This window comes from Drosophila kikkawai, chromosome 3R (genome assembly GCF_030179895.1).
Source record: "Drosophila kikkawai strain 14028-0561.14 chromosome 3R, DkikHiC1v2, whole genome shotgun sequence".
NCBI lineage: Eukaryota > Metazoa > Arthropoda > Insecta > Diptera > Drosophilidae > Drosophila > Drosophila kikkawai.
This window is the reverse complement of record NC_091731.1, coordinates 13,574,387-13,598,339: the sequence shown is the minus strand read 5'-3', so window position 1 is coordinate 13,598,339 and position 23,953 is coordinate 13,574,387. Positions and strand designations below refer to the sequence as shown.

Genomic DNA, 23,953 nt, shown 5'->3' with positions numbered 1-23,953 from the left:
TATCCCAACGTTCATACATATATTTAGCTAGGTCTTAGTATCAAAAATTGTTACAATATTGGTTTATAGATATTTTCTGCCACTGCTTAGATGCTTACTTCTTATCAAAAGCAGAAGTTATATTTTATATTTAAACCGAAAAAAGTATTGTGCAGAGTGTACGCTGAGTTTTAAATATAGAAATAAGAAATATTGACAACTTATTATATTGAACTTGATATAATTGATATATTATCGATAATGAATCTGTATTAAATTATTTAAATAAATTCTAATATATAAAATATACTATATACACCTATACAGCTTTTCGGATAACCCCTGTATATTTCCAAAAATGGTTAAACAAAGTCTTTGCTTTTTATTGGAATAAAATCAAAATATAAAACAAACTACAAATTTATCGCTCATTTATCGCATATAGATACAGTATCGATATTTTAATATTGTAGCTGATTAACAATATAATAAAAATCATAATTTATTTAAAAACTTTTTCTTCTTTTGGTTGTATTTGTATTTTTAAAGAAATTAATTCAACTAAATCACTTGTAAGCTTACACAATGGCATTTCAAAGGTAATCCAGAAGTATATCCTGACAAGTGTAGATGTGGGATTCCTGTAGATAGTTTGCTCCTGTATCCACGGTACTAGGGACTTCCCAACCCACTCGTAATCACGTTACACACACGGCGTCCGTGCGTCCTGTACCTGTCAGAAGTTCGAGCTGCAAGCATTCCGTCGATGGTTCGTTATCTGGCATTTGGCACTGGGCTAGATCAATGCCGGAGCAGGTGAGTGGCGCAGGTGATGCAGTGGCTCTGGGTGGCAGTGGCAGGAGTTGCACTACTTCAAAAAGTAATTGTTTGCGATTCGGAGAGTGCGGTGTGTGTGTGGCGTGCGGCGTGTGGCAGGAGCCCGGGATGGCGAGACTCTTGAGACATTTGAGTGGCCAAATGGACGGGAATCGGGGGCATAACGATGACAGCAAACGAGCTGCAGTTAAAGCTGCCGTCCTGTCCAGGCCGCCTTGGGCCCCGAAACTCTGTGGAGCTCTCTCCTCTATCTCTAGCATTCTCCATCATTGTCTCTGTCTCTCTGCCGAGGACTCTCGCCCTGTCTCTGGCAGTGACTTTCGTTTTAGCAACGAGTTTATTTGCAGTCGAAATATGTCCCCAGACGGCAACAATAGCAATTAGTTCATTGTCAATAGTTTGCTCGTTGAAAATTTCAGGACTAGAAAAGGCAAGGACATCATCGAAGGGCGAAGGACGGCAACCAACGGAGGGCTGTGGAGGCGGCAAAATTTAACTAAATTGTAATCGGAATATGCGCATGCAAATGGCATTAGCCTGAAATGCAAATTACTTTACGGCATGCCAGTTGGAAATTCAGCCGGAGGATGCCAAGGACAACTGCCATGATGACGATGATGATGATGATGATGATGGTGGCAGTGGGAGATTGGGTTGGAACTGGAACTGGGATGGGAAATAGGATGCACTCAAATTGCAAGCGCTTAAGTGAAGTAAGCTAATTAATTTTGCATTGTGTTCTGACCCCCATGGAAGTACGTAGCGCGCCATCCAATTGGGCCATCGGATTGCGAATCCTTTGTGCCGAGGATGTTTACTTTTCATTAATTGAGTTGTGCAAAAGTCGTCCATAATTCCACTGCCTCCGTCGAGCCGCGCCTGCTGGCCATTAAACCTTTTGCCATTTCCCAGCATTTTCCCATGGCGCCGTTCCGAAGTCCTTCCCGCCCCCCGCTCCGCCTCCGAATCCCCTCTTCTACCGTTAACGATGTCGTTGAGTGTCTTGGCGGCAATTGTGCAAACTTTATATTATCATCGCTACTGACATGGCCAAAGAGCATTTATCCGGGGCTGGATGAAAATCCCTTTATTTCCGCAGTAATTTTATGTATTCCCGCTGGGGATATGCAGGGCGGTTAACTCACTTTCCCGGCCATCGATATGTGATTCGGTTGGTTTTCGTCCGGCGCATCCTTTGATATTAAGATTCCCATGCTGATGCCGCTGGCTTAATGCACAATTATCCACTGAAAACTTGTTAATATTGCATATTGTCTCTTTGGTTAGCCAAAGATATGCTTATAATCGAACGATTGCAGCAGCAAGAATGTTATTGTTTTGCCAGGCAATTTCAATTCCTAGCTCGTGTTTTCCTTAATCACAACGTGTAATTAAGCTAATTAAGTTGCTACGGATTGTATTCGATGTAGCTAAGAGAGTCTATTATTATTGTATGTCTTTTGCTTGTTGTTTTACCATCACTTAATTGTTTTAGTTGAGTAATTGCATTTAAATATTAATGCTACCTTAATAGGGTTCTTTTTAAAACAACATTAATGGTAAGTCGGAGGATTTTGATGTTTAAGAATAATAAATATTTTGAGAGGTCTTAAAAAATAAATCTTTTATGTCAAGTCAAACTGAAATAGTAGGGATTAGTTTGTAGTTTATATTTTGAGCTATAATATTGCTAATTATATTTTAAGACAATTTAATAATGAATTAAATAATTACCTATATTATTTAATGGCAATTTTAAGGGCTTATTAAAAACTTGTGCTTTTAAATAGAGTCTTTGCTGGGATGGAATGACTAGTATTACCTGAAGGGTTACTATGTAAATTCTGAATTAATTCCTTTCTGAACGACATATGCCATAGAGAGTTTCCGCTTCATTACTTCGGCGAACAATTTATGGAGAAAAGAGTGGAGTAGAGCAAAGCTTCTTACATCCCCGCGGGGATGATGTTTTTTGCCATTAGATTGGCAAACTAGCAAAAATGCAGGAATGGAAGAAATAAGCGAATTGGTTTGCTACGGCATTTGTGTAGCCAAGCATTAAGGAGCTCGCTTGCATATGTGGGCGTGGCGAGGGGGGTGGGAACTTTCCTCAGCGTAGTGGGTGGCAGTGCTGCTGACGAGGTCGCGCCCAAGACGACAAATTGAGCGAATGGATGACAATTTCGATTTGCGTTGTAAAAACTGCAGTAAACTGCAAAAAAACATCAAGGCAATAAGGGGAAAAGCGGAATGGGAAATGTCAAAGCGTACACTTGGCGAAAAAAGCTGGCTAGATTCCGGGGGTTAGACAACAAAAAACAAGAAAAAAAAGGGAGCCAGAGATGGCCATTCTCGCATGTGCATAAACATTCGCTTGTTATATGTTTAACTTTTTCGTGGGGCAGAGGCAGAAAAAACATTTTTATAGAGTTTTTGTTTTCATTTTATTTGCCATGTTTGTTTATTTTTATTTGTCGTCGTTGTTGGTCGTTGTTTTTCCCCGATTTTTCCCCCAATTTTCCCTGCTGGTGTTTCACTATCTCCTCAGCTATTTTTCTTATATTTTGTAAATTTTTTGTTTGCCCTTCTTGTTTCGCCTGCACATTATGCTGTTCTTGTCTTGCCTTGCCGTTGCCGTTGCCGTTGCCGTTGTCCTGGCCATATCCTTCGATATCCTTTCCGTTTTTGTTGTGCGGCGCAACGAGCAAATGAAAAATAAGCTTTGAAAACATTTTGTGCCATTTAAAGAACAACATTTTGTTATTGTCGTCCCCTTGTTTGTCTTATATTACAAGTTCTGGTCACCCGAAATGCCGGACATTCGTGTTTTTGTTGCCCTCAGTCCAATTTGATTTTTATTCGTTTTTTTTCTGTTTTGTTTTTATTTTATTTATTTTTTTTTTGTGTTTGTTTGTGGTGTTTTGCTGGCTCGTGTTGTGTCATAGATGAAATGAGTTTTCTCGGCATTTTCCAGTTGATGTGCTTAATGGTGTTTGCTTTTACAACTTTCTATTTGCCAGTCGCTCCTTGGCCGCATCCTTATGCTAATCTCAGTGTCACTCACACACGGATGCGGTTAAAATAATAGTAATAGTAATGGTAGTGTGTGTTTTTATAAATGTTTTATTTTTTTGTGCTAGTATCAGGAGTTGTTTCTTGTGTTAAAGAGGATTATTTAAACAGATTTTCATGGTGTTCTACGAAAAGAAATAAAACTAGTTGGAAAGCTAGTGTCCAGAGTGGAAAATTAAATTTAACTTTGAGGAAAATGCACCTTAAAATGTTGCTGACTAATTCAGCCAAGCATTGTTGATGGAAATATATTGAACATCACATATTTGTTGCACATGGCTAAATCGATTCGCCTGGTCATGCAAAACAATCTACTTACTTATTATTTTAAAATAAAATGAATTCAATTGCGTTAAATTAATTAACTTTTATAACTTTATAAAGAAAACTTTTTGTTAATATAAAATCTGGAAATTTTTTTAAAGAGAAAACCATTTCAGTTCCCTGTTGCCTTAGTTCTATGTTAAGCACTGTACTTAAGTTCATATATATATTTTCTATTCCCTTAATACTTTCCATTTCAACCATTATTTTGACCACATCTGTGCACCTATAGTAAAATGTATATGGACTGCAAATGAAAGGATCCTTCCAATGATGAGGAGAGAGCTCTGAAAAATTATCCGAAAGGGAAAAAACCAAAGGAGCAGTCATTTACTCAGCTTCTCCTGCTGCTGAGTTGCTTTTAGTGTAATTAAAAATGCAGTCTACAAATCTCTTACCACTTTCTCCGACTTCTTCCTTTCTGTGTTTTCCATTCGCTGCTTACTTTCTTATGCATTTTCCCATTTCCCCCCACTGTGGTTTGTTGTTGTTCTTGTTGTTGTTGTTGTTAGGTGGAACCTTTTGGCCGCCACCATCCGCTGGGTTTATCTGAAAGGACTTTAAGACGACGCCCTGAACATGATTTAATTCAACGCGGTCTCGCAATTAAACGCAGGGCGTGGGTAGTGAGTGCAACACTAATTGCATTTTTTTCACGCCATTTTCAGTTGATAAAGGGATTTGCGCTGTGCAACTGACTGTGCTGGGAAGCAGTGGGGGAGGGGAAAGAACGGGAGTGGCACAAACTTAATTAAGCCCCAATGCCAACTGCCTACGGGTGGGTGAGTGGGTGTCTTGGCGTCTTTAATAAACGCAGTCGAGAAGCCAACTTGGCCGCAGGTAATGAAATCCCGATGACAATTTTTAGTTGCCGCCACGAAAACATTTCAATTGCGGTTGCCAGGCGTCGACGGAAGTCCGACGTTGTGTCCGATGGCCGGCAATGGCCGGGATCCGCCAGGACAACAGCTGAGCGCAAAGCGGATAAAGTCAATTCAAGGTTTCTGTAGGATTTTTTCACTGGGGAAAAATATATATACTTTACAATTCAGACCAGCCTTGAGATATGCTGAATAACATCTAGGTATTATTTAAAATAATGCAAAAGCATTATAAATTTTAAAAAATTAACAAATAAAACTGAAAACTAAAACCATTTAATACTTTTCATATTTATTTCAAGTGCTTTTCACATTACATTTAGCTGGCAAAGGTTGGTGTTGATTTTTTAGGACTACACTTTTTGTTTTTTGCACCTTTTCTTTTTCCCCATTTTTTTCCCTGACACTCCCCTGGGGAAAAAGCCCGCTGCTGCACTTAATCACTTTGGCTGAGTTAGGAATCGGGAATATTTAGATAGATTTCGTGCATCCCGCCACAAGGACACACCAGGCTTCATTAGCTGCACTCGCGCTGGCTAAAGAAATGTGCTGCCAAAGCAGATTGCGTGCAATCTCAGCATCCGAGTGCCTCAGTATCTCAGCATCTCAGCGTCTCGGCATCTTTCCTTCTCGTCCTGCCGGGCCCAATTGCTGCAAAAAGGAAACTCTCGTGTGTGTGTGTGTCTGTGCGGGTCTTAAATAAATAATGGCCGTATGTCTTGCACTTTGATGCAGGGCATATCGACTCTCGATGGATGTTATTTTGCTACTCGTTTTTCTTAAGTTCGCTTAATTTTCATGTTGGCCCTGGAATTTTCAGCGGGCTTTCCCCCGCTGCGCTCTATTTACCCCTCTTCGTTGTGTTTTAATAAATGCATTAGAAACAATAAATGTGCAAAGCTCGCAAAGTGGAGCAAGCCAGACAAGAAGCCAGCCAGGATGTGCCAATATGCTTCGCTGGCCATCGCGGGACAGCCTTTCCCCTTGCTCCGTCCACCGTCACGGTCATTGCAAATTAATGGCCTTCAAAGTGGTTAAGCAGCAGGAGATGCAGTTCGCTGGACGCTCGTCGTTTGCTGGCCGCCAGCAGCTCATCGGGTCCACAAAGGAGACCCGGGCGCATTTTATGAGTTTCCACGGTGAAATAAGAAATTTTGCACAAAATAATATTACCCGAAAAGCAGCAAAGAGAGGAAGCGGGAAAGAGAGAGAGTAAAGTGGGAGAGAGGAAAGGGGGAATATGGATGCTGCTGCTCCTGCTGCTGCTGCCTTTTTCCGTGTTGCCATTAAGTGCAAAAGGATTTTCATTCTTATGCGCATCCTGTGCATAATACAGCAGCCTCTGCACACGCAAAACTCATTGTGTGTGTGTGTGTGTCCACCAGCTGTGTTTGTCTGCGAGTGCACCGAGGAAAAATACCTTGTATAAGTATTTTTAAAGTATAGGTTTTAATTATCTTATATAAAATTACCATTTTGTATATATATTTTTTCGGGTATTTCTAAAGTGGAACAAATTCCAAAGCGTATAAAGAGCTCCATCAGCATGGGTGTACTTACCGCTTTCGCTGCATTAGAATTCCCAACGGGTTCTAGCTAAAAACGTAGAAATCACGTCGAATTTTGAAGTTCATCAACAATGCTAAACTGAATAAGTCCCTGGCCATATCAGAAAAAGTTGAATTTTTAAGACTTTGATCTAAATTATGTCGGATAGACTCAAAGTCCAAAAAATGTTTAAAGCACTTTTGGATCTTCAATAAGGATACAGCTAGATTATTCCTCACTAAGCTCAATATATATTTTTAAGTTTTCCATACTTATTTTACAATTCAAAAAGGTTCTTAATAGCTTTGGTGTCATGTTAAGTCCTTCATTTAGAAACAAAAAATATCCTTTCGCGTTTTATCTAACCGGTTTTTCGATTACTGACCTATCCCAAAGGATATTGGATAACAATCGAGCTTAATTTCTTTCTCTGCTCTTACGCCCGGCATCGCTCGTGCTCTGTGCGTGTGTTTGGTGTGGTGTGTGTGAGCTAGCAAGGATATGCCAATTTATTGCACACACGAGTGCATTAGAGTGCCAGAGTCCTTTGCCATTCCCTCTGTGTGCGGCCCTCCTCCTCCTCTGTCACCCAGCCGTATAGCCGTCCCTTTCGCTGGCCCAAATGTGGGCCAAAGTTTTTGTGTTCATTTGGCGATTGCGGCTGCTGCATGTCTGGCAGAAATTACTTAATCCTTGCGGTTTTCTGGAGCAGCAAGTGCATTCTGTGACCATTTCCCTCAATCCGACGTCCGTTTGTCCGCCCCTCCCCTCTCGCTGCTGTCTGCGTTACTGTTACTTGCCCATTAAAGCAATCGTAATTGGCATTTGTTGTTATTTAAGCCAGCTGGCAAAATCATTTAATTTGCTCTGCCTTTAAAGCTCGGCTGTCCGCAGTGTTGGGGAACCCCTCTTTCGGAGTCGGAGTCTTTCCTCGACCCTACGCGCTTTACACTTTGCCTCTCCCCGCATTTTCTGCTGCCGTCTTAGCGCCTTTAAATATTTGCCTGGGCCATTGCCAGGATTGTGCTCCTGCTGCTGGCGTCGCTTTATTGCCCCCTGAGATGAGCGGCATCCTTTCTTCCGTCGGCGTCTTCGTCCCTTTTACACAGGAAGAAAAATGAGATATTTTGTGTATATCAGGGTAAAGGACACTCTAGATCGAGTTCCTAGTGTGCTAAAGTATTGTATTGAAATTGATAGTATTTTTTAATTAAGGAAATATAGCATCTTTCTTACTGTTTCCTATCAAAGTCATAAGAAATTAAAACAGAACTAAATTTGCAAAATATGCTTTTATTTTTCTGTGCACGAGTGCAGTGGTTCTTGGTTCTTGGGACTCGGATGCAGGATGCTGAAGGACCGTCCGTCCACGACGCAGATTACAAATAAATTATCGCTTAATAGTCTTTTTATCCAGCATGCTTTTGTTGCTGTAGCTACCGTTCTTGGCCCGGGCCACTTTGATCCCTCATTTTTATATCGGAGAGCATGGAGACCCTGTTCCCGCTGGGATGTTTTAATACGAAAAGGTACCTTAAGCCATAAATATACTCCTGATAAATGAAATCTTAAGGATTCAGTAAAAGGAGCATAAGGAATGCCCTTGAAAATATCATTTAATTGATTGAAACATCACTTTCAAGCAGGAGGTTTCTTTTTTATTTTATTTGTAAAGTTTTAAAGATAGTTCATTTCTTGGGTGTTAAAGTCAGAAAAAGCACGGATTTCCATAGCTCCTTGTCCGCTAGAACAATCTCTGTTGGCCAGAGCCAATCATAGCTGCCAGACAGTGGATGATGATGGGGTAAGCCGACACGGACACAAAGACAAACAGACAGAGGGGCTCTATCCGAAAGGGATACGGATATGGACAGAGGGTGCTACGCCTCGTTGATCACTGCACGTCGATGCTGGGCATTATAGACGTAAAAACAGGGAACAGTCAGCTTGCAGGGGTTGGAGTTTTTAATAAATCAACGAAAATTAAAACTGAAAAAAATAAATAAAAATAACTTTAAGAGGGAAAAAGAACGAAGGAGTTCCTATGTGTATACTTTTTAATTAAGCCACAAGCAACACATGAAAAATCAAGAAAAAAAAACTAATATAAATACTAAGCATAAAAATTAAAATAATTGCCTGGTATTTTCTATAAATATAGTTAAAGTCAAGTAATAAATATATAGTTAATTATGATGATATTTAAATTATTCAATTTAAAAATAATTTTTTGTTTACTATTTTTTTTAAGACACAAAGATAATTATATTTCAAATAAATTACAATTGAATGGAATTGTGACTTGTTAAATTCTATATTTACGTCACATCAATTAGGCTTTTGAGCTCAATGTACTCTCCATTAAAAGCCCAGGGGCCCAACTTTGTTGGACAGTGTCGGCACTTGGCAACCAGGCCCTCTGATGCTGAGAGCTGGCGCTTTCAGTGCCACAAACTTGCGTATGCAAGGGGGGTATTGCAATCGAATTCATTGAATTCGATTTAAAAGCGAAATGGAAACGAGACGAACGTTTCGTTTTGCGGGTTGGGAGGGGCCGAATGCCTCTGTGGGCGTGGTACACATATCTGCCGTGGCCAAAGGCATGCGAGGCATGGGTCTCAAAAAAACACATACATACAACAAAAATAAGTGAAACAATAAAGCGCAATGCGAACCAGAAAAAGGGAGCCCAACAGCATATTTAACGGCACTTTTGCGGTTGTCTGATAGCATGCAGGGGCGTTGCAGAGTTGGGGGGCGTGGCCCATGGACCCGAAAGAAATCAGAATATGCGATGCCATTCGTGTTCGGTTGCTTGTTTATTGATGATGATTTCATTGTGTTCTTATAATTGCATTACACACTTAAAGGCTATTTACAGGACTCGCTCGCTGCCCTAGACTATACTTAATTCCATATATATATATTATCAGTGACATTTAATTATCGTACAATTATACATATACATTTTACATAGATTCTTTTGTAAATTCTCACGTGCATTTCAGTTGCTTAGAGCTATAAAAATGGTTTAACAAACGCAATCAAAACCGGAAACAACAGAGAGTTCATTTATGCTGCGGCCGCCATTTTGCAGCGCGCCGACTTCCGTGCGCCATATTGGAATGTCAGCGGTGTGAAGAGTCGCACTGCGGTCATCGCGGCAGCCATCGTCAACGCCATCGTCGTGGGCAGATGCTGCACTTGTGCCCTTTGGCTGCCAACTGCCAGGGGAGAGAGGAAGAGCAGAGGTCACACTTTTATTAATTTGCGTTAAAAATTGTCCAAATACGCGACCACGAACGGACTGTCAGTCGGCATGGAAACGTATTTATTTTTAATTAGCGGCCGGCGACATTGCGGTCAAGTGCATTAAGGGCAGAAGTAGTGGTGGGAAAGTGGGGAAGTGCAACACTTTGGTAGCTACAAGTTTTAAATTTGCATAGATTTAATGAGCCGCAACGTGAACGGGTTTCTTTAACATTTTAGTAATAATGATTAATTAAATACATTTTAAAAACATTATTTTTGAAAATAAAAAACTTGTATATGTCTACTAAAATTTCAGTTTTTTGTGACTTTTAAATTTAATTCCTTAAGAAGACCAATTTTAAGCTTATATTATTGACCCACCTGATCGTGAGTTGGTCAGCTTCTGGTTCTTCAGGTCGATGTCATCCCGGAAAACCTGGGCAAACATGGTTGCCTCGCGCTGCAGATGCGGATATCGATCTACTTCCGCCACGCAGCGCAGCTCCAGGCCTAGCCTGTTTGGGAAGAAGGATCTCTTTTGCTGATTTATTTTCTGAAGCTGCAATTGATGGAAGCGCGGATCGTTGGCATAAAAGTTCAGCTGGGAGACAATGCGACGCATGTTATATTCGTGGGCGGCAATCGTGGTCTCAATGCTAGGCAGCAGGTCAACCAAGGAAACCTGCAAGATATTAGAGTAAATTAAAGCTTGTATATAAATAATGGAGTAATTGTATCCACCTTTATCCCATTGATGTACCAGGTGATTCTGGTAAACAGACTGGAGAAGTCGGTGCTGCAGTTAACTTGCACAAAGTCATCGAAGTGATACATCGAGTGGAAGCTGCTGATAAGTGGATTGTTCTGGGGAAGAGCTGAAATTACAAAGTTGTATTTACTTTTTAAATATAAATTTATTTATAAAAGCTACTGTGAAAATTGTGCCCTAGTCTTCTCCCAGTTACTGAAGAGATTTAAGAGTAACTATCCAAAACAAAGCTACGAGCAAGTACTTGCTTTTGCATTATAAATACAAATCGCAAAAAAAAACAGATTTTTCTCGGAGAGACAGATGACTCTTGCCCCGGCTGAGTGCATCCCAGTTTCGTCCTTAGCTAATTTTAAACGCACATTACACATGCAAATGGCGCACCTTTTTCGCCAATGTTTATGCTCCTGCTCCCGCATCTTTTGTTTGTGTTACTCTGCCAGCCTCCCCGAACCCCCTCAAGTTCTCTATTTGCTTTTGATCAATTTTTAAAAATATTTTAACAACAGTAGGAACAGCAGAGCCAGAGGCATGACTACGGCTGCCCCGCATCTACAAGATATTTATTTTATATCAGCGGAAAAATAGATGATCATAAAACACATGCAGAGAAACATCCTGTGGGGCAAAAGTAAAAGCGAAAATAAGAGAACGAAGGCAACAAACACGCACATGCTGGGAAAGCGGAGCAACACAGACACTGGCGCTGGCAGTGGCGGAGCTTTTCATTTTAGCGATATCCTTTTTAAGCATAAAGTGCTGCCGTAAATCACAGAGCCGCACACACTCACACCCACGAAAAGGAGCGGCAGGAAGGGTGCCGCAGCTATAGCTGTAGCTGTATCTGTTTCTCAGTTTATGTGGGTGTGTGTGTGTGTACGGATGCGAATCACATGCATCTCTTGGCTACATTTTATGAACGCGCACTGTTCCTCTCGCGAGCACATCCTGAATGCCTGGCTGGCTGCCTGGCTGCCTGCCTCGAACAGCTTATCCTGTGCGTTTGCAACACCACCCACCGCCTCCTGGCCCCCAGCCACTTTGCCAGCTCGTCATATATGCAAACGGCTCTGCATGCTCCTTGCAGTTTTCTTCCCCCCGTTGTTTACTATTAAAATATCACGGAAATTACACATTTTACTCTGTTTATGCTGTGCAGCGGCAAAGGCAACACGCTGGGAATAGCGCGAACGCAGTAAAGGTAACGAGGAGTGTGTAGTGGAGGCACAGCGAGAAAATCGTAAGCTACTTGGTTTTGTATGAACCTAAATGAGATCATTTTTCTCTAGAAATTGCCTATATACAAATAAAAAAACAACAATACAATAGAGTTTTCTATTTGGGATTTTAAGACTGAAGAAAATATCTATCTTTAATTTTGTTCAGTGCCTTTCGGCATTTGCATTACTCAGAGATAATTTTAAAGCACGTGCATGTTGTGGGCGCTCGTCTTACGTGCTGGCCCCACTCTCGTTAATTTAAGACTAACAATTGCAATTGCATTTCATTTCTCAAGCACTCCCCTTACCAGGAGGAGCATCTCCATCTCTATGGATCCCCTTGGAACTCACCCTCAACGCTCATGTTGGCATCGCGTGCAGTTAGCTGGAAGTGGGGCGCATCGCCGGACACCTCGCACCTGTAGACGCCCGACGACTTGACGCCCAATAAATTGAGCTCCACGCGACAGGAGGACTCGTTGCACTCGTTTCCGTCATCGATCAGCTGCACGCCCTCCACGGCAAAGGGTATATATGTGGGCGGGGTGAGGGGCGAGTACCTGCGGGGTAAGAGGTGATACAACAAATAAAAACATAAGATAATATTCATACTGTTTTGTGGTAATAAATGCCTAATATATTGTAAGATTGTTTGCAGGCTTTCCTTCTCAAAATACATTATCGATACATTGCAGCTTTGAAACAAAATAAACCTTTCCTATTTGCACTTTAAAAAACATCCCAAAAGGCGGGTAAAAAATAGCCTCACTTCACAGTGACGGTGCAGATGAGCTGGCAAAGTGGCCGCAAATTGCAAAGGACTCCCAGCCCTCGTCCTTTGGAAAGCCAACTGATAATCTGCAGATGTGTGTCGTAGGCTTGGGTTAAAAGCTTTCAAAGCCATCAACGCAAACTGGCCAGGAAATGGAGGAATCGTTTCTCTTTTTCGCCACTCGCAGACAAGTGGCTTACATGCACTCAACCTTAACTGATTGCCGATGTGGGTTCGACGTGTGGAGAAATGGGGTTGAGTGGGGCAGAAGCCGGGAAAATCAACAGAGAAAGGGGGTAAAGTGGCTAAGAGCCGAGGGCAGCCCCTTTAATTTGTTTTGTATTGTGGATTGATGCTCATTAATCCCACAAATGCCTAAAAAAAACATGTAAAAAGCGGAATCCACAACAAAAAGTGTTCGAGTGGAAAACTTGTCCGGCACACGCACCCGAACACCCATACTCACACAGATGTCAAGTGGCTTTTCCCCTCTCCGCACTCTCCGAAAACCCCATAAATAAAATCCTGGCTAAAGCAGAAAAATCGTTGCCTACTTCTGTGCGCTGCTGTAGTGTTGATAAGTCGCCTTCGAGCGCTACTTGTTAATAGCCATGATAGAGAAGGGGGCGGGTCTGGGCCCGATTTCGCATTATTTGCGGCTTAGGCGGTAACTGCGGCAGCAAATCAACAAATTTGATAAGCAATATAAACGGCAACCGCCGCCGTCCGATGCTCGTTACAAGGGGATTTGTTTGGGACAGAATAATGCCAGAGCATCTCCCAGTGCTTGGGTTCTGTTTGTCCTTCCACACAAAGAATAAATAAAGAGAAGAAAAACTGGCAACTAGAATACACGTTAAGTTTATTTTACCAAGGTTGCTGTAGCGACATGGCTTTATTATTTAATAAAATTTAAAATATATAATAAATATACTTTAAGGTTCAAGTATGTAATTGGCTTGCCGTTTGTGTTGCAACTTAAAAATCCTTGAAAATTGGCAATTAGTTGCCGAGAAACTCAAAGGGAAGAAAAATATTGCCAGCCATTTGCGAACTTCTGGCGCTCTTTCTGCTCTTCTGTATCTGTGTGCTTGCCTTAATTTGCATTCGGCTGGCAAGTGCAAGTGGAATTGCAATTGCAATTTGCCTCCAGTTGACTTTTACGTGCTGCTGTCTAATTAAAACTTTCGCTCGCCCCATGAGACCGGCTAACTGTCTCGTTTCTCACTGAGTTTCTCAGTGAGTTTCCCCTTTTTCTCGCAGCTTTTCTCCGTGCGGCAGTTCATATATTCGCATGTCCCTGCTCAGTTTTAATTAAGCAAAACGCGAGGCAGCCACTCGAGATTTTTCATTACACAAACACACACACACACATCATCCTAGCTGGAAAGTCCTAACAATAATGGAGTGTCATCCCAGCCACTTGTTGGGGTCAAATGGTCTTTTAATCATCATATTTGGTACGGCCTGCCGAAATATGTGCTCTTTTGGGCAATTAATTCGTTGCTTGTCCCGCTGCAAACGATGTGTGCATAAATAATAAATGCCGCTTAACAGAGTCGGCTCTTGTGTGTGTGCGGGCTGGTTGTAGGGCTCGAAGCTTTGGTCAAACATTTAAATTAATTTGCCAACACAAATTAATTTATTTAATAATTAATTGAGCAAGAAAGTCGGCCGACACAGAACATATTTGTGTGCGAGTGCGTGTGTGTGCACTCCGGGCTCAGAGGAGGTCAGGGGTCAGCAGCAGGGGCCCGTGGCCCAGATTTCCGTGCATCTGACAGCTGCGTGTTGAAATAAATATCATAAATTATGGTCAGCGACAGTGGGCTAAGAGCCTCAGAGCTATCAGGTCTCCGTGTGGGACGATGAAACAGTACATATTTTGCACTAATTTCATAAATAATTGGCAGCTAATAAACTGTATTTAGCATTAACTGGATTAGTTTTTAATTATTCGATAATTGTTAAGAGGATAATGAGGTAATTTATCAAAATTTAACAGAGCTTCTTTGCATTTTTCATTCTTTATTCAAGGTTTTAAAAATACCAATGATATGTGATAATATAAAATATATCTTTATTTATTTTCTTCTTTTATATATCGTTTAAAAGTTAATAAATTTTGATTCTGTTCAGGTTTTCGTTTAATATATAACCATAACGCATAGTGTGTAACACATAACACCCAACCCCTAGTATATATATAATATTTATGTATACATAATCCATCTGATGCGGCAATATTCGTACTTACCTAAAAAACTCCTTTCCGTTTTTGTACCACTTAACCGAATTTAACGTGTGACCACTTATGTCATAGCTGCAGGATAATGTCACGTTATCACGAAAATCAACAATTTGTGGCACATTGATGTCAGTCACACGTAGACACTGAATGCGCCGCACAACTGGCAATGTCGGTGCCGGGGATTTTCCGAGGGGAGAGAGAAAAACAGAACAGAGGGGAGAGAGAAGGTTAGTCCCATGCAGCCAGATGAAAAGCGTCAGATAAAATGATGAGAAATGCCATAAAAATGCTGAACCAAAAACAGTAAATACGAAAAACTGGCAACGAAATAAAAATGTTTTGCATTTCGCCTGTCGCCTGCCTTAAATTGAGGCATTAAACCAGTTCCCCAGAATCCCGATTTCATGTCAGAGATTGTGCGTAATAAAAAATTATCATTTGAATATAGGAGAGGGGACAGACTGTCTCCTTCGAATAAGGGCAAAAACTTCTCGATGTTCATTGGACAGATCAATATTTTCTCAATTGAGTAAAATAAGGATTGGCTTTTTTCTGTGTGGTAAATTAAAGCTGGTTTTATGAGTCGTAAAATATTTAAAGCTTAAAGTAATGACGGGTTTTCTTTAAAGTAGAATTGCCTGGAAAGATCTTCTTAATCATTTTTCCCCATCTTAAATTCATGTAATACTACCATTTTATTTTTTAGAAAGTGATTAAAAGCTGGCATTTCCTATTATTTTAACTAAAATTGTATCTTTTCCCAGGAATAATTGACATGTTTCATCACTCATTCGCCCTTGTTGCAAATTGAGAAACACTCGTAATCGCTGCTGCTGTGAATTTTAAACTTGTCAAAAGCAAAACGAAAACGAAACGTATTAAAGCATTGCAGGAGGAGGATGAAGGACAAGGACTGACTGACGCACAACTCCTAATTGAATGAACTTGTAGAAATGCTTGGCACTAAAACTCAAACAGGATCTCCTCGAGTGCTGGGAAAAACAACAAACTAAGGGCTGCCACCGACAATGCAGGCGCAACTGCAACCAAACCGCGTGCTGGTTTTTACAATTTGCAGAACGCTTTTAAGTGCAAACAGGCAGGGCGCAAAAAAAGGGAAAATGCCGGAAAAAATGGTTAATATCATTAGCTGGAACGGTGCTTTGTTGTTGCTTGTCCCGGAGCTGCCGCTGCCTTGCTGTTTCTTCTTACACCACGCTAAATGCCGAAGTTGCCGCTGCGAATTTCCATAATCTTGGCCCAGTTGAAGTTGCAATGGCAACTAAGGCTCACAGCCGCACGATAAGCAAAGCAATCCGGGACTCGTCGTCAACTGGATGCCAACTTGTGCATAATTTTCGCAAATCGCATTAGGTAACAGCAGCAGTAACAGGAGCAACTGCAGCAGGAATACCAGCAACAGGGGCGAACAACACCAGCAACAGTTGCAGATGCAACACTCGCGAATTTAATTTGTCGCAGTTTACAGTTGAAATAACTTGCAAGGATGTCAAAAGTTGGCATTGCCAAAGGCTCCGACTAGCAGGGTATTTATTTTCGGTTTGCCAGGACGACTGCAACATCTGGGAAATCGTGGAAAACTTGTTTAAACTTTCAATAGACAAACAACGAAGAAACAGACAAAAGTGCCTGCCTGATTCTGGTTGTGATTCCGATTCTCTGATTCGGATTCTCGTCTCCTGACATGAGTCCTTTGAAGCATGTCAAAGCAGCAGCAGCAGCAGCAGCAGCAAGAGCAACAACAAGGATAACAACAAAAACAACGACAATGGCAAACACATTCGCAAATGGCAGCGGCAACCGCAGCTTAATGACAGCCGTAGAGGAAAAGTAAATGGAAAACTTCACCTGCGCGACTCAAAGACAGGACACAACTGTTTGCGGCTGTGTTTGTGTGTGTTGCTCGTGTATGTAAATAATAAAAATAAGTACATCAAACACAGACAAACGAAACTTTTTTGCACGGCAATCAACGCACTTGAGTGAACTTGGCTGCCTAACAACCAGAACCAAGCCCAGGAGCAGGACCAAAGCCAGAGTCTTGGCTGGGAAGATTCCGAGTCAGAGGCTCAGAACTCAGACTGAGGATGAAATCAAGGAGGAGCAGTCAAAGCATCGCATCAGTTCGTTGTTGTTGCTGTGCACTCTGAGAAGATTTAGGAAATAATAAACAGAAATCAATATAGAATTTAATAAAAATAAAAAATGTAAAGATATTAAATTGTAAATTGAAATTTTATTCGATTTAACTACTTCCTATTTAAATAAAATATAATAATAACTTTAGGATTGATCGTGCTTTCCCTAGCTTAAAATATTTGTATGCATTTTTTGGAAATGCATAAATAGAATAGGTTATCAGTGTGTGGGTGTATCTTGCACATATTTTCTCCCAGTGCACTTTCCCCGCCTCCGGCCAGGCCCCCTTGCCTGTCTGGCGCAGCTGTTAGCTTGCGGCCATGAAGCTCCGCAAACAAAGAAGACATCTCAGGCGGCTCTAATGAAAGTCAAGGGCCAAAAGCAGTTCAATAAGCTCTTCTGCTTGGAAGGCTCCCCGAGAAGGTGGCTTTAATGGGCGACCCCGGGATCCGGATCCGCATTCGAATAGTTCGAAGAAATATACAGAATGTATTTTGGCTATTTTCCTATTTTCCCGGCTGCCTTGAAATCCGCTTTAAGCATTTTGCCGCCGACGACGAACGATAAACGCTCGAACAGACAAATCTGCAGTAAACCGAGGGTAAAGTAAGCAGCCCAAGGAGCAGGAAAGGCGGGAAAGTGGCGGGAAATCCGAGAGAAAATCGAGGGGCCAAGCGTCTATAATTTGCATACAAATGCGGGGCCAACAACGACAAGTGCTAGATTGGGTTTCGGGTTCCAGTTCCCAGTTCCCAGTTCCCAGACTTTGAATCGAGGGGGGAGTTTGTTTTAGTTTGGCTCAGGGCTGGGCTGCGGCAAACAAACACAAATAAAGATGCTAATCTCAGCAAAGCGCAGTAGCTACAGAAAAACAAAAACACAAAAATAGAAAGCTCGAGCTGCTAAACGAGCAACACGAGCGGGGGCAACTTGGCCACAAAAAGCTTGGCCAACTAACATGCACTTGAAGAGAAAAGGTCAGAAGAGTGCTGGGAATTATCTAACATTTAATAAGTGGAAACGAAAACTACCTAACATATAGTTATTTTAATAAACTAAAATTTAAATATATTTTTATGGGGTATATCTTCTATTAGAAATATATTTAGATATTTATTAAAATTAAACTAATTAGTCTGCACACTTTAAATCTCTTTAATTATCCTTTGTAAGTACATCTCCCCCTCATAGTGCCCTATTTCTTTGAGTGTGGTCAACTCTGCTGTCGAGATTCTTCAGCTGATGCTGATTCCGAATGCGTGGCTCTGTTGTTTTTTGGCTTCTGTTTTTCTAGATTCGTTCAAATCCCATTTGGTATGCAGCTGCAAACGCGTGAAAGTTTAAACTTGATTTGAGAGACTCCTACGACTGCGATTCCGGCTCCAAAATCCAGCCTCATCTTCAAGTTCGAATGCAGGCGAAAGATTTGGCAAGCGGCTTTGTCAGACTTTTGGCCACATGACATGCGAAACTCCCGACCCGATTTTCCGGGGGAAGGCAGAGAAGTGTAATTTTTGTGTGCAAACATGGCAAAGACATCTCATCGTTTACTCAGCCTTCGGGCATAAATGTGGAAGGATAACTGGGGGCTTGAGGGGGGGGGGGGGGGGGGGGGGGGGGGAAACGCACACTTACTAAAATTGAAGACACTTATAAAATCGGCAATTTGTTTAAATAAACTTTATGGCACTTGGGGCCAGAGAGGCAAAGTTGTCTCCGCCGTTGTAGCCAAATATTTATTTTCGCAGCAGCCAGAGCGCCACTGTTTGCAGTGAATTTTAAGAGCGTCTATAAATTTTAGAAAAGTGCAAATAAAATATAGCGACTGAGGGACTTCCTTCTTGCCACAGTTCTTACTCCGCAATTCGGTGCTGGTAAATCCTTTAAGGCGTACTCCGGGTTGAAATTGTCGCATTTATGTTTGGTTTATGCAAATGTCCTGCCTTGGCATTTGTCAATGTCTGTGTCTATGTCCTTGTCCTTGTCAGTTTTTTGGGGTTCCTCAAACAATGCATGAACTCGTTAAAGCAAAAAAGGGAATGGGAAAGGGAACGGGATCCCTGTGCAGAGTTTTGTTTGACATTCTTTTTGGGTAATGAATATGCTTTAGCATATGGCAAATTTGAATAATAAATTGTAATAAATTGAACAAAAAAATGTTAAATTGGGATTCAATGGAAATGCTATTTTAAGAAAGTGAATGAAATATTATATGTTTTAGTTTAACTCTTTGTTGAAAATGAAATTATGTTTTAAAAATAACAGAAACAATGGAATTTTCTTTTAGGAAAGTTTGGCAAATTAAAGATTGCAATAATCTATCAAATAATTTTAATTTTTAATACTTATTAACCTTATCCCTTAGCTAAAGAAATAACTATTTATAAACTCTTCCCTAGATGCAAATTAAGTAGGGATCTAACCTTGGTAAAGAATTGCTGGGACAGAATTCTATATGAATTGTCCCAGCAATAGTGAAAGCAACAAAAAGGACACTCAACTTATCTGTCCCAGACACATTAAAGCTAATTGAAATTATTATTTTTATATACCGATGTCAAGTTCTGGTCGTTTCGGCTCTTTTTGCCTTTCATTGGGCGGGTCATAATTAAAAGTGTATTTAAAAAACAATTTCGGCGGCATAAAATTAACATAAATTGATGTGGTCGAGGCCGGGTCAGGACATTCTATTGGGTCGAAAGGCGAAAGGCGGCGACACCCAAACAAACACATTTATTGCTATGCTAATTTCGTGTTCGGGTCAAAACAGAGGCCAAATGCACAAAGGCGCTGAGCGGAAGCGGAAATGCCTAAATGACTATGCCATAGTGTTGTCTGTGTACGTTTGTGCCTGTGTGTGTGTGTGTGTGAACCACAAAGTTGGCGACTTTGTCGTTAAAAAAAGGTTTGCAGCAGCGGCTTGCCAAAGGATTAAAAGCAAAAGGCAATAAAATGAAAAGTTTGAAATATTTTCATTATTATACATAGAACCCAGACAGACCAGCCGGACAAGGACGAGGACTTTAACCTTAACTTACCCAAAAGCATGTGCACGCCCAGCTGCAGCAGCCAGCGACCTAGGTCCATTGTGGGCAGTCCGTCGCCTTTAAAGCCCCCAGCCGATTCCGCCGATCCAGCTCCCTGGCCACATGGAACAATATATCCCAATGGCGGCGAGCACCAGAAGTGAGATGGGAAACTTTGCTCTTTTTGGCCAAACTCAATGGCCGGCCATATTTTCTATTAGTCCAAACTTTCAGAGGGAAAACTTTTTCCGCTCTACGCGCCGCCTCTTATGATTACATCGTCGGGTTCGCCGGGCATCTATCTACATGGATATAGATATAGTTTCGATATCGATAAATGCCATTGACAGGTCAGCGGGCCAATGAGCTAGAAAAATAAATTGAGAATCCCTGTTACCAAAAAGGAAATCGTTGGCATGGCTCTTTTTTGTTTTAAGGTTATTAAATTTGAAAACTTTTTTGGCGTCAAAGTCCAAAAAACATTCATCGCCTCCGTTCTAGTTTGTACACTTGGAAAGAGAGCTTTTATTTTTATTATAAATTTACATTGATTAAGGGACTTATTATTATTGATATTATTATTTATTTGATAATTATTTGTAACCATGATTTACTAAAAATTATATTAAATATTAATCTAAAAATACAAAAATATATTTCTCAGCAGAAAAGCTTTTTGTCGTGTATTATTTTCATATAATTTTAATTTATATATACTGGTTTTTGTTATCCCCAAATTTCTCCCCGTGCATCGCTTTGGGTCTTTCTCCCCCGTCCGCACGTGTCTGACTTTTGTAAAGTTTCGGTTTGGCTTTTTTATTAAACTTTCCTTTCTGACTTTTTTTCGCTTCCATTCTGTTTGGCTACTGCATTTGTTTATTGTCATTGTCAGCGTTATTTAAACGTTGACAGTTTCAAAAATTCACCAAGGTCCAGAAAAAAAAAAAATTATTAGAAAAAAATCACCAAATTTTACAGACAACTTTGTCTGCCACAAAAGCCAAAAAATTCCCATTGCTGGCGGGATCTCAAGGGCTGAGCTCGAGCCTGGGAAGCAGACGGACGTACGGGCAGCATCGTGGCCTGACCTCGGCAGGACGCTTCAGGCACAAAGTCCTTTAATGCTCTAATCAAATTGTGGCTTCTTTTTTGTGGGCTTCCCCTCGTTAATGTTGTTGTTACTGCTGCTGATGCTGTCGTCATTGTTTTGGTTTCATTGACGCGTTTATTAAAATTACCGCGGCAAAGTTTTCGCTGCGGAACGGCGTTTTTTTTTTACTTTTAAAAAAAAAAAGGACAGACTGAGACAGGCAGGCAGGCAGGGTAAGAGAAGCTGGTCTGCTTGCTACTAAAAATATTCGTTACATTCAGAGGAGTTTGAATGAACAAATTACAATTGTGATTGGACAGGACAGGAAGCAAGGAATGGCTAAAGGAAGGAAGTAGCAAGAAGCAAAGTGAATAGCTTAAATATTTGATTATAATGGCTAAAATTAAATTGATGTGTTTATAAATAAATGATGTGGATATTCAAGGAGAGCAAATAAAGCTTGAGGGGATGTGGGATAAAGATCAGGAGATAATTACCATTAACTAAGATTGAATTATTCTCATTTCTTAACAATCTCTTTTAACCTTAAAGCTTATATTTAATATTGAGTCTCACAAGGTAAAGACTGCTTATCAATTAAAACAGCATGTAGGTTTACTTATTTTTTAATTAAATGAAAACCATTCACAAAAATATCTTTTCTTTGAATAATGGAATCTATTTTTGGTTGTTTTATTTTGACCATAGCGCTTTATCTTTTGTTTTGGTTGAGTAAGCAAACGAAATCGTTGCCAACTAGCATTGTTTCGAGCCGTAGACAAGTTTGAATACTTGCTAATTGAATTGTTTCGATGCAATTTAAATTGTTGATTGACATGATCTCACAGAGCCATCGATGTCAGCTTGTAAGCATACAGGGAGCCAATAAAAATATTTGGATAGAAATATGATTGGCAATTCCCGGAGCAGGAAATGCCATTTAACATGTGCATGACATGGAATATGGAATTGAATCAAAGGCAAAGGCAAATGCACAAAATTCTTTTCACAGTTGTGAAACAATGGAAATTCCGTAGAGCAGTCCTCGCTTATGCAATTAGACATGGGCCTTTGTGTTGAAGCCATTTCCCGAGGCAATGTCCTTACAATTATATGGAAAATATATGTTTAAATTGATGTCGATTGGCTCTCCACTGGCTCCAGTTCGATTAGCCTTTGCAGTTGCAATTGCAATTGCCTTTCGACTAGTTTGGCATATCAATTTGCTCTCAATTTGTTGTGCATTAACATGGCGTATACGCAACATGTTTCCCATCGACAGAGACAATGTCAAGCACTCAAACTCACACACACACACACAGATTCCCCTAAATGAAGCTCACACACACACACACTCGCCAGAGATAGTGACTTAAACAGCTCTGCTCGGAGCTGAGTTAATTACTTAATGGCAATGTAATGTAAACACATACATAATTAACAAACATTTCATTGACTGGCTTAAATGACACACGTACACACACACACATGTAGAGTCTCTCTTGCACACACTCTGGCTGTCTAAAATCTACACACGAGCCTTGAAATATTTATGGTTTCCTGCCAATGCATTTGGCACTAGTTTTACCTCGATTTGCATATGGGCTTAATTCCAGTGCGGTCGGTGTGGGTGTGCGTTAATTTTGAGATATTTTTTCAAGGCTTTAACATTCTTGAATATTTTTTACTAATGTTTCGCGCTTCGGTTTCTGCTTTTCTTTTGTTGGCAAAACTTCACCGTACCGCTTCGCTCGGTAACTCGTCTCCCTTCGTACCGCTCCGCACCAGAGTTGCCGTGAAACTGACTCCGGCATTTGGAGTCTGGGCCTCGGCACTCGGGATTCCTTCACGGAACCGGAGCAACTCTTTGATGCCGTGGTCGATGGGTCCTTCGGCGGCGCAGCTTCGTGGTCTGTACTCTGAATTTTTCCTCGGAAAAGCCGCTGTTTTGAAGAGAAAATACCAACCGGAGATGTAGCACTGAAGAGAGTGTTTGTCTTTGGGCGCGGCGTCTCTCTTGGATGCTCTCTTGTCTCCCATAAATCATGGGATGCTGCTCCTGTTACTTTGTAGCTTTGTGGTTGCTGTTAAGGTATTTTTCTGTTAAAACAACAGAGTGGAGACTTTTTTCAGGGCACTAACATAATGTTTTAGTCCTGGCAAGAATAACAGAAAATGTTAGGCAATGCTATGTTAGAAACGTGGAACTATTAAAAAGAAATTCTGGTAAAGTTTTATTATTATAAACAAATACAAGAAACTTAAAAGTAAACAGTTTAGCCTGCTAAAAATGTCATAAACTTAAAATGTGGTTTACATAGATAATTTTAATATGAAATAAAATGTAAATCTCATAAGTAACACTTATTAAAAGAAAACCACAATTACTGTGGGCCAGTTCTTTAGTAAATTCTTTAAAAATCTAGTTCTGGTTTAAAACGCTTACTGAAACCCCAACCTTTCTCAGCTAAATCGCTCGCTTAAGTCCACAGTTTGGCTGCTTAGTGTGGCATTAACTCTCTGCGGCCTTGTGCAGCGGAGTAGACAATTGAAAACTACATTTGCCAGCCAGGCCAAATCCTATTAGCCACATGCCAGTCTTTGTCGCTGATGGCCGCATTTTGGCCAGCGGACATGGCGGAATGGCGGAATGCATCCCACCAGGAGCCAGGAGCCTGCATCTAGCGGCTTAAGCCGCAGCTGCAATTGCTGTTTCTCTGCTCGAAAAGAAATGGAATTTCGCCGGCAAGCCGCTTAGTTTCTTATCGATTT

The 23,953-nt window shown here is 40.8% G+C and overlaps 1 protein-coding gene across 2 annotated transcripts; it reads right to left on the bottom strand.

The window, feature by feature from the left end:
* Positions 1 to 9,455: 9,455 nt before the first annotated feature.
* Positions 9,456 to 22,957, bottom strand: beat-Vb (beaten path Vb). Of its 2 annotated transcripts, XM_017180775.3 has the most exons (7): positions 22,770 to 22,957; positions 20,104 to 20,458; positions 14,912 to 15,065; positions 12,234 to 12,442; positions 10,635 to 10,768; positions 10,275 to 10,575; positions 9,456 to 9,865 (listed from the first exon to the last, which is right to left on the bottom strand). In XM_017180775.3, exons 2-7 carry the CDS (start codon positions 20,150 to 20,152, stop codon positions 9,714 to 9,716), a joined length of 999 nt encoding a protein of 332 aa, XP_017036264.1. In that variant the 5' UTR covers positions 20,153 to 20,458; positions 22,770 to 22,957; the 3' UTR covers positions 9,456 to 9,713. The 2 variants fall into 2 exon arrangements, with proteins under 2 accessions (XP_017036264.1, XP_070143046.1); XM_070286945.1 differs by lacking the exons at positions 12,234 to 12,442; positions 14,912 to 15,065; positions 20,104 to 20,458; positions 22,770 to 22,957 and adding an exon at positions 11,795 to 11,856.
* Positions 22,958 to 23,953: the final 996 nt, after the last annotated feature.

What these genes read in the sequence shown, in the direction of transcription:
- beat-Vb (XM_017180775.3), bottom strand. Translation starts at nt 20,152, where the DNA reads ATGGACCTAGGTCGCTGGCTGCTGCAGCTGGGCGTGCACATGCTTTTG. An exon ending in TGCCAACATGAGCGTTGAGG is followed by an intron (nt 10,769 to 12,233) that starts GTGAGTTCCAAG and finishes TTGTAATTTCAG; the next exon opens with CTCTTCCCCAGAACAATCCA. An exon ending in GGTACATCAATGGGATAAAG is followed by an intron (nt 10,576 to 10,634) that starts GTGGATACAATT and finishes AATATCTTGCAG; the next exon opens with GTTTCCTTGGTTGACCTGCT.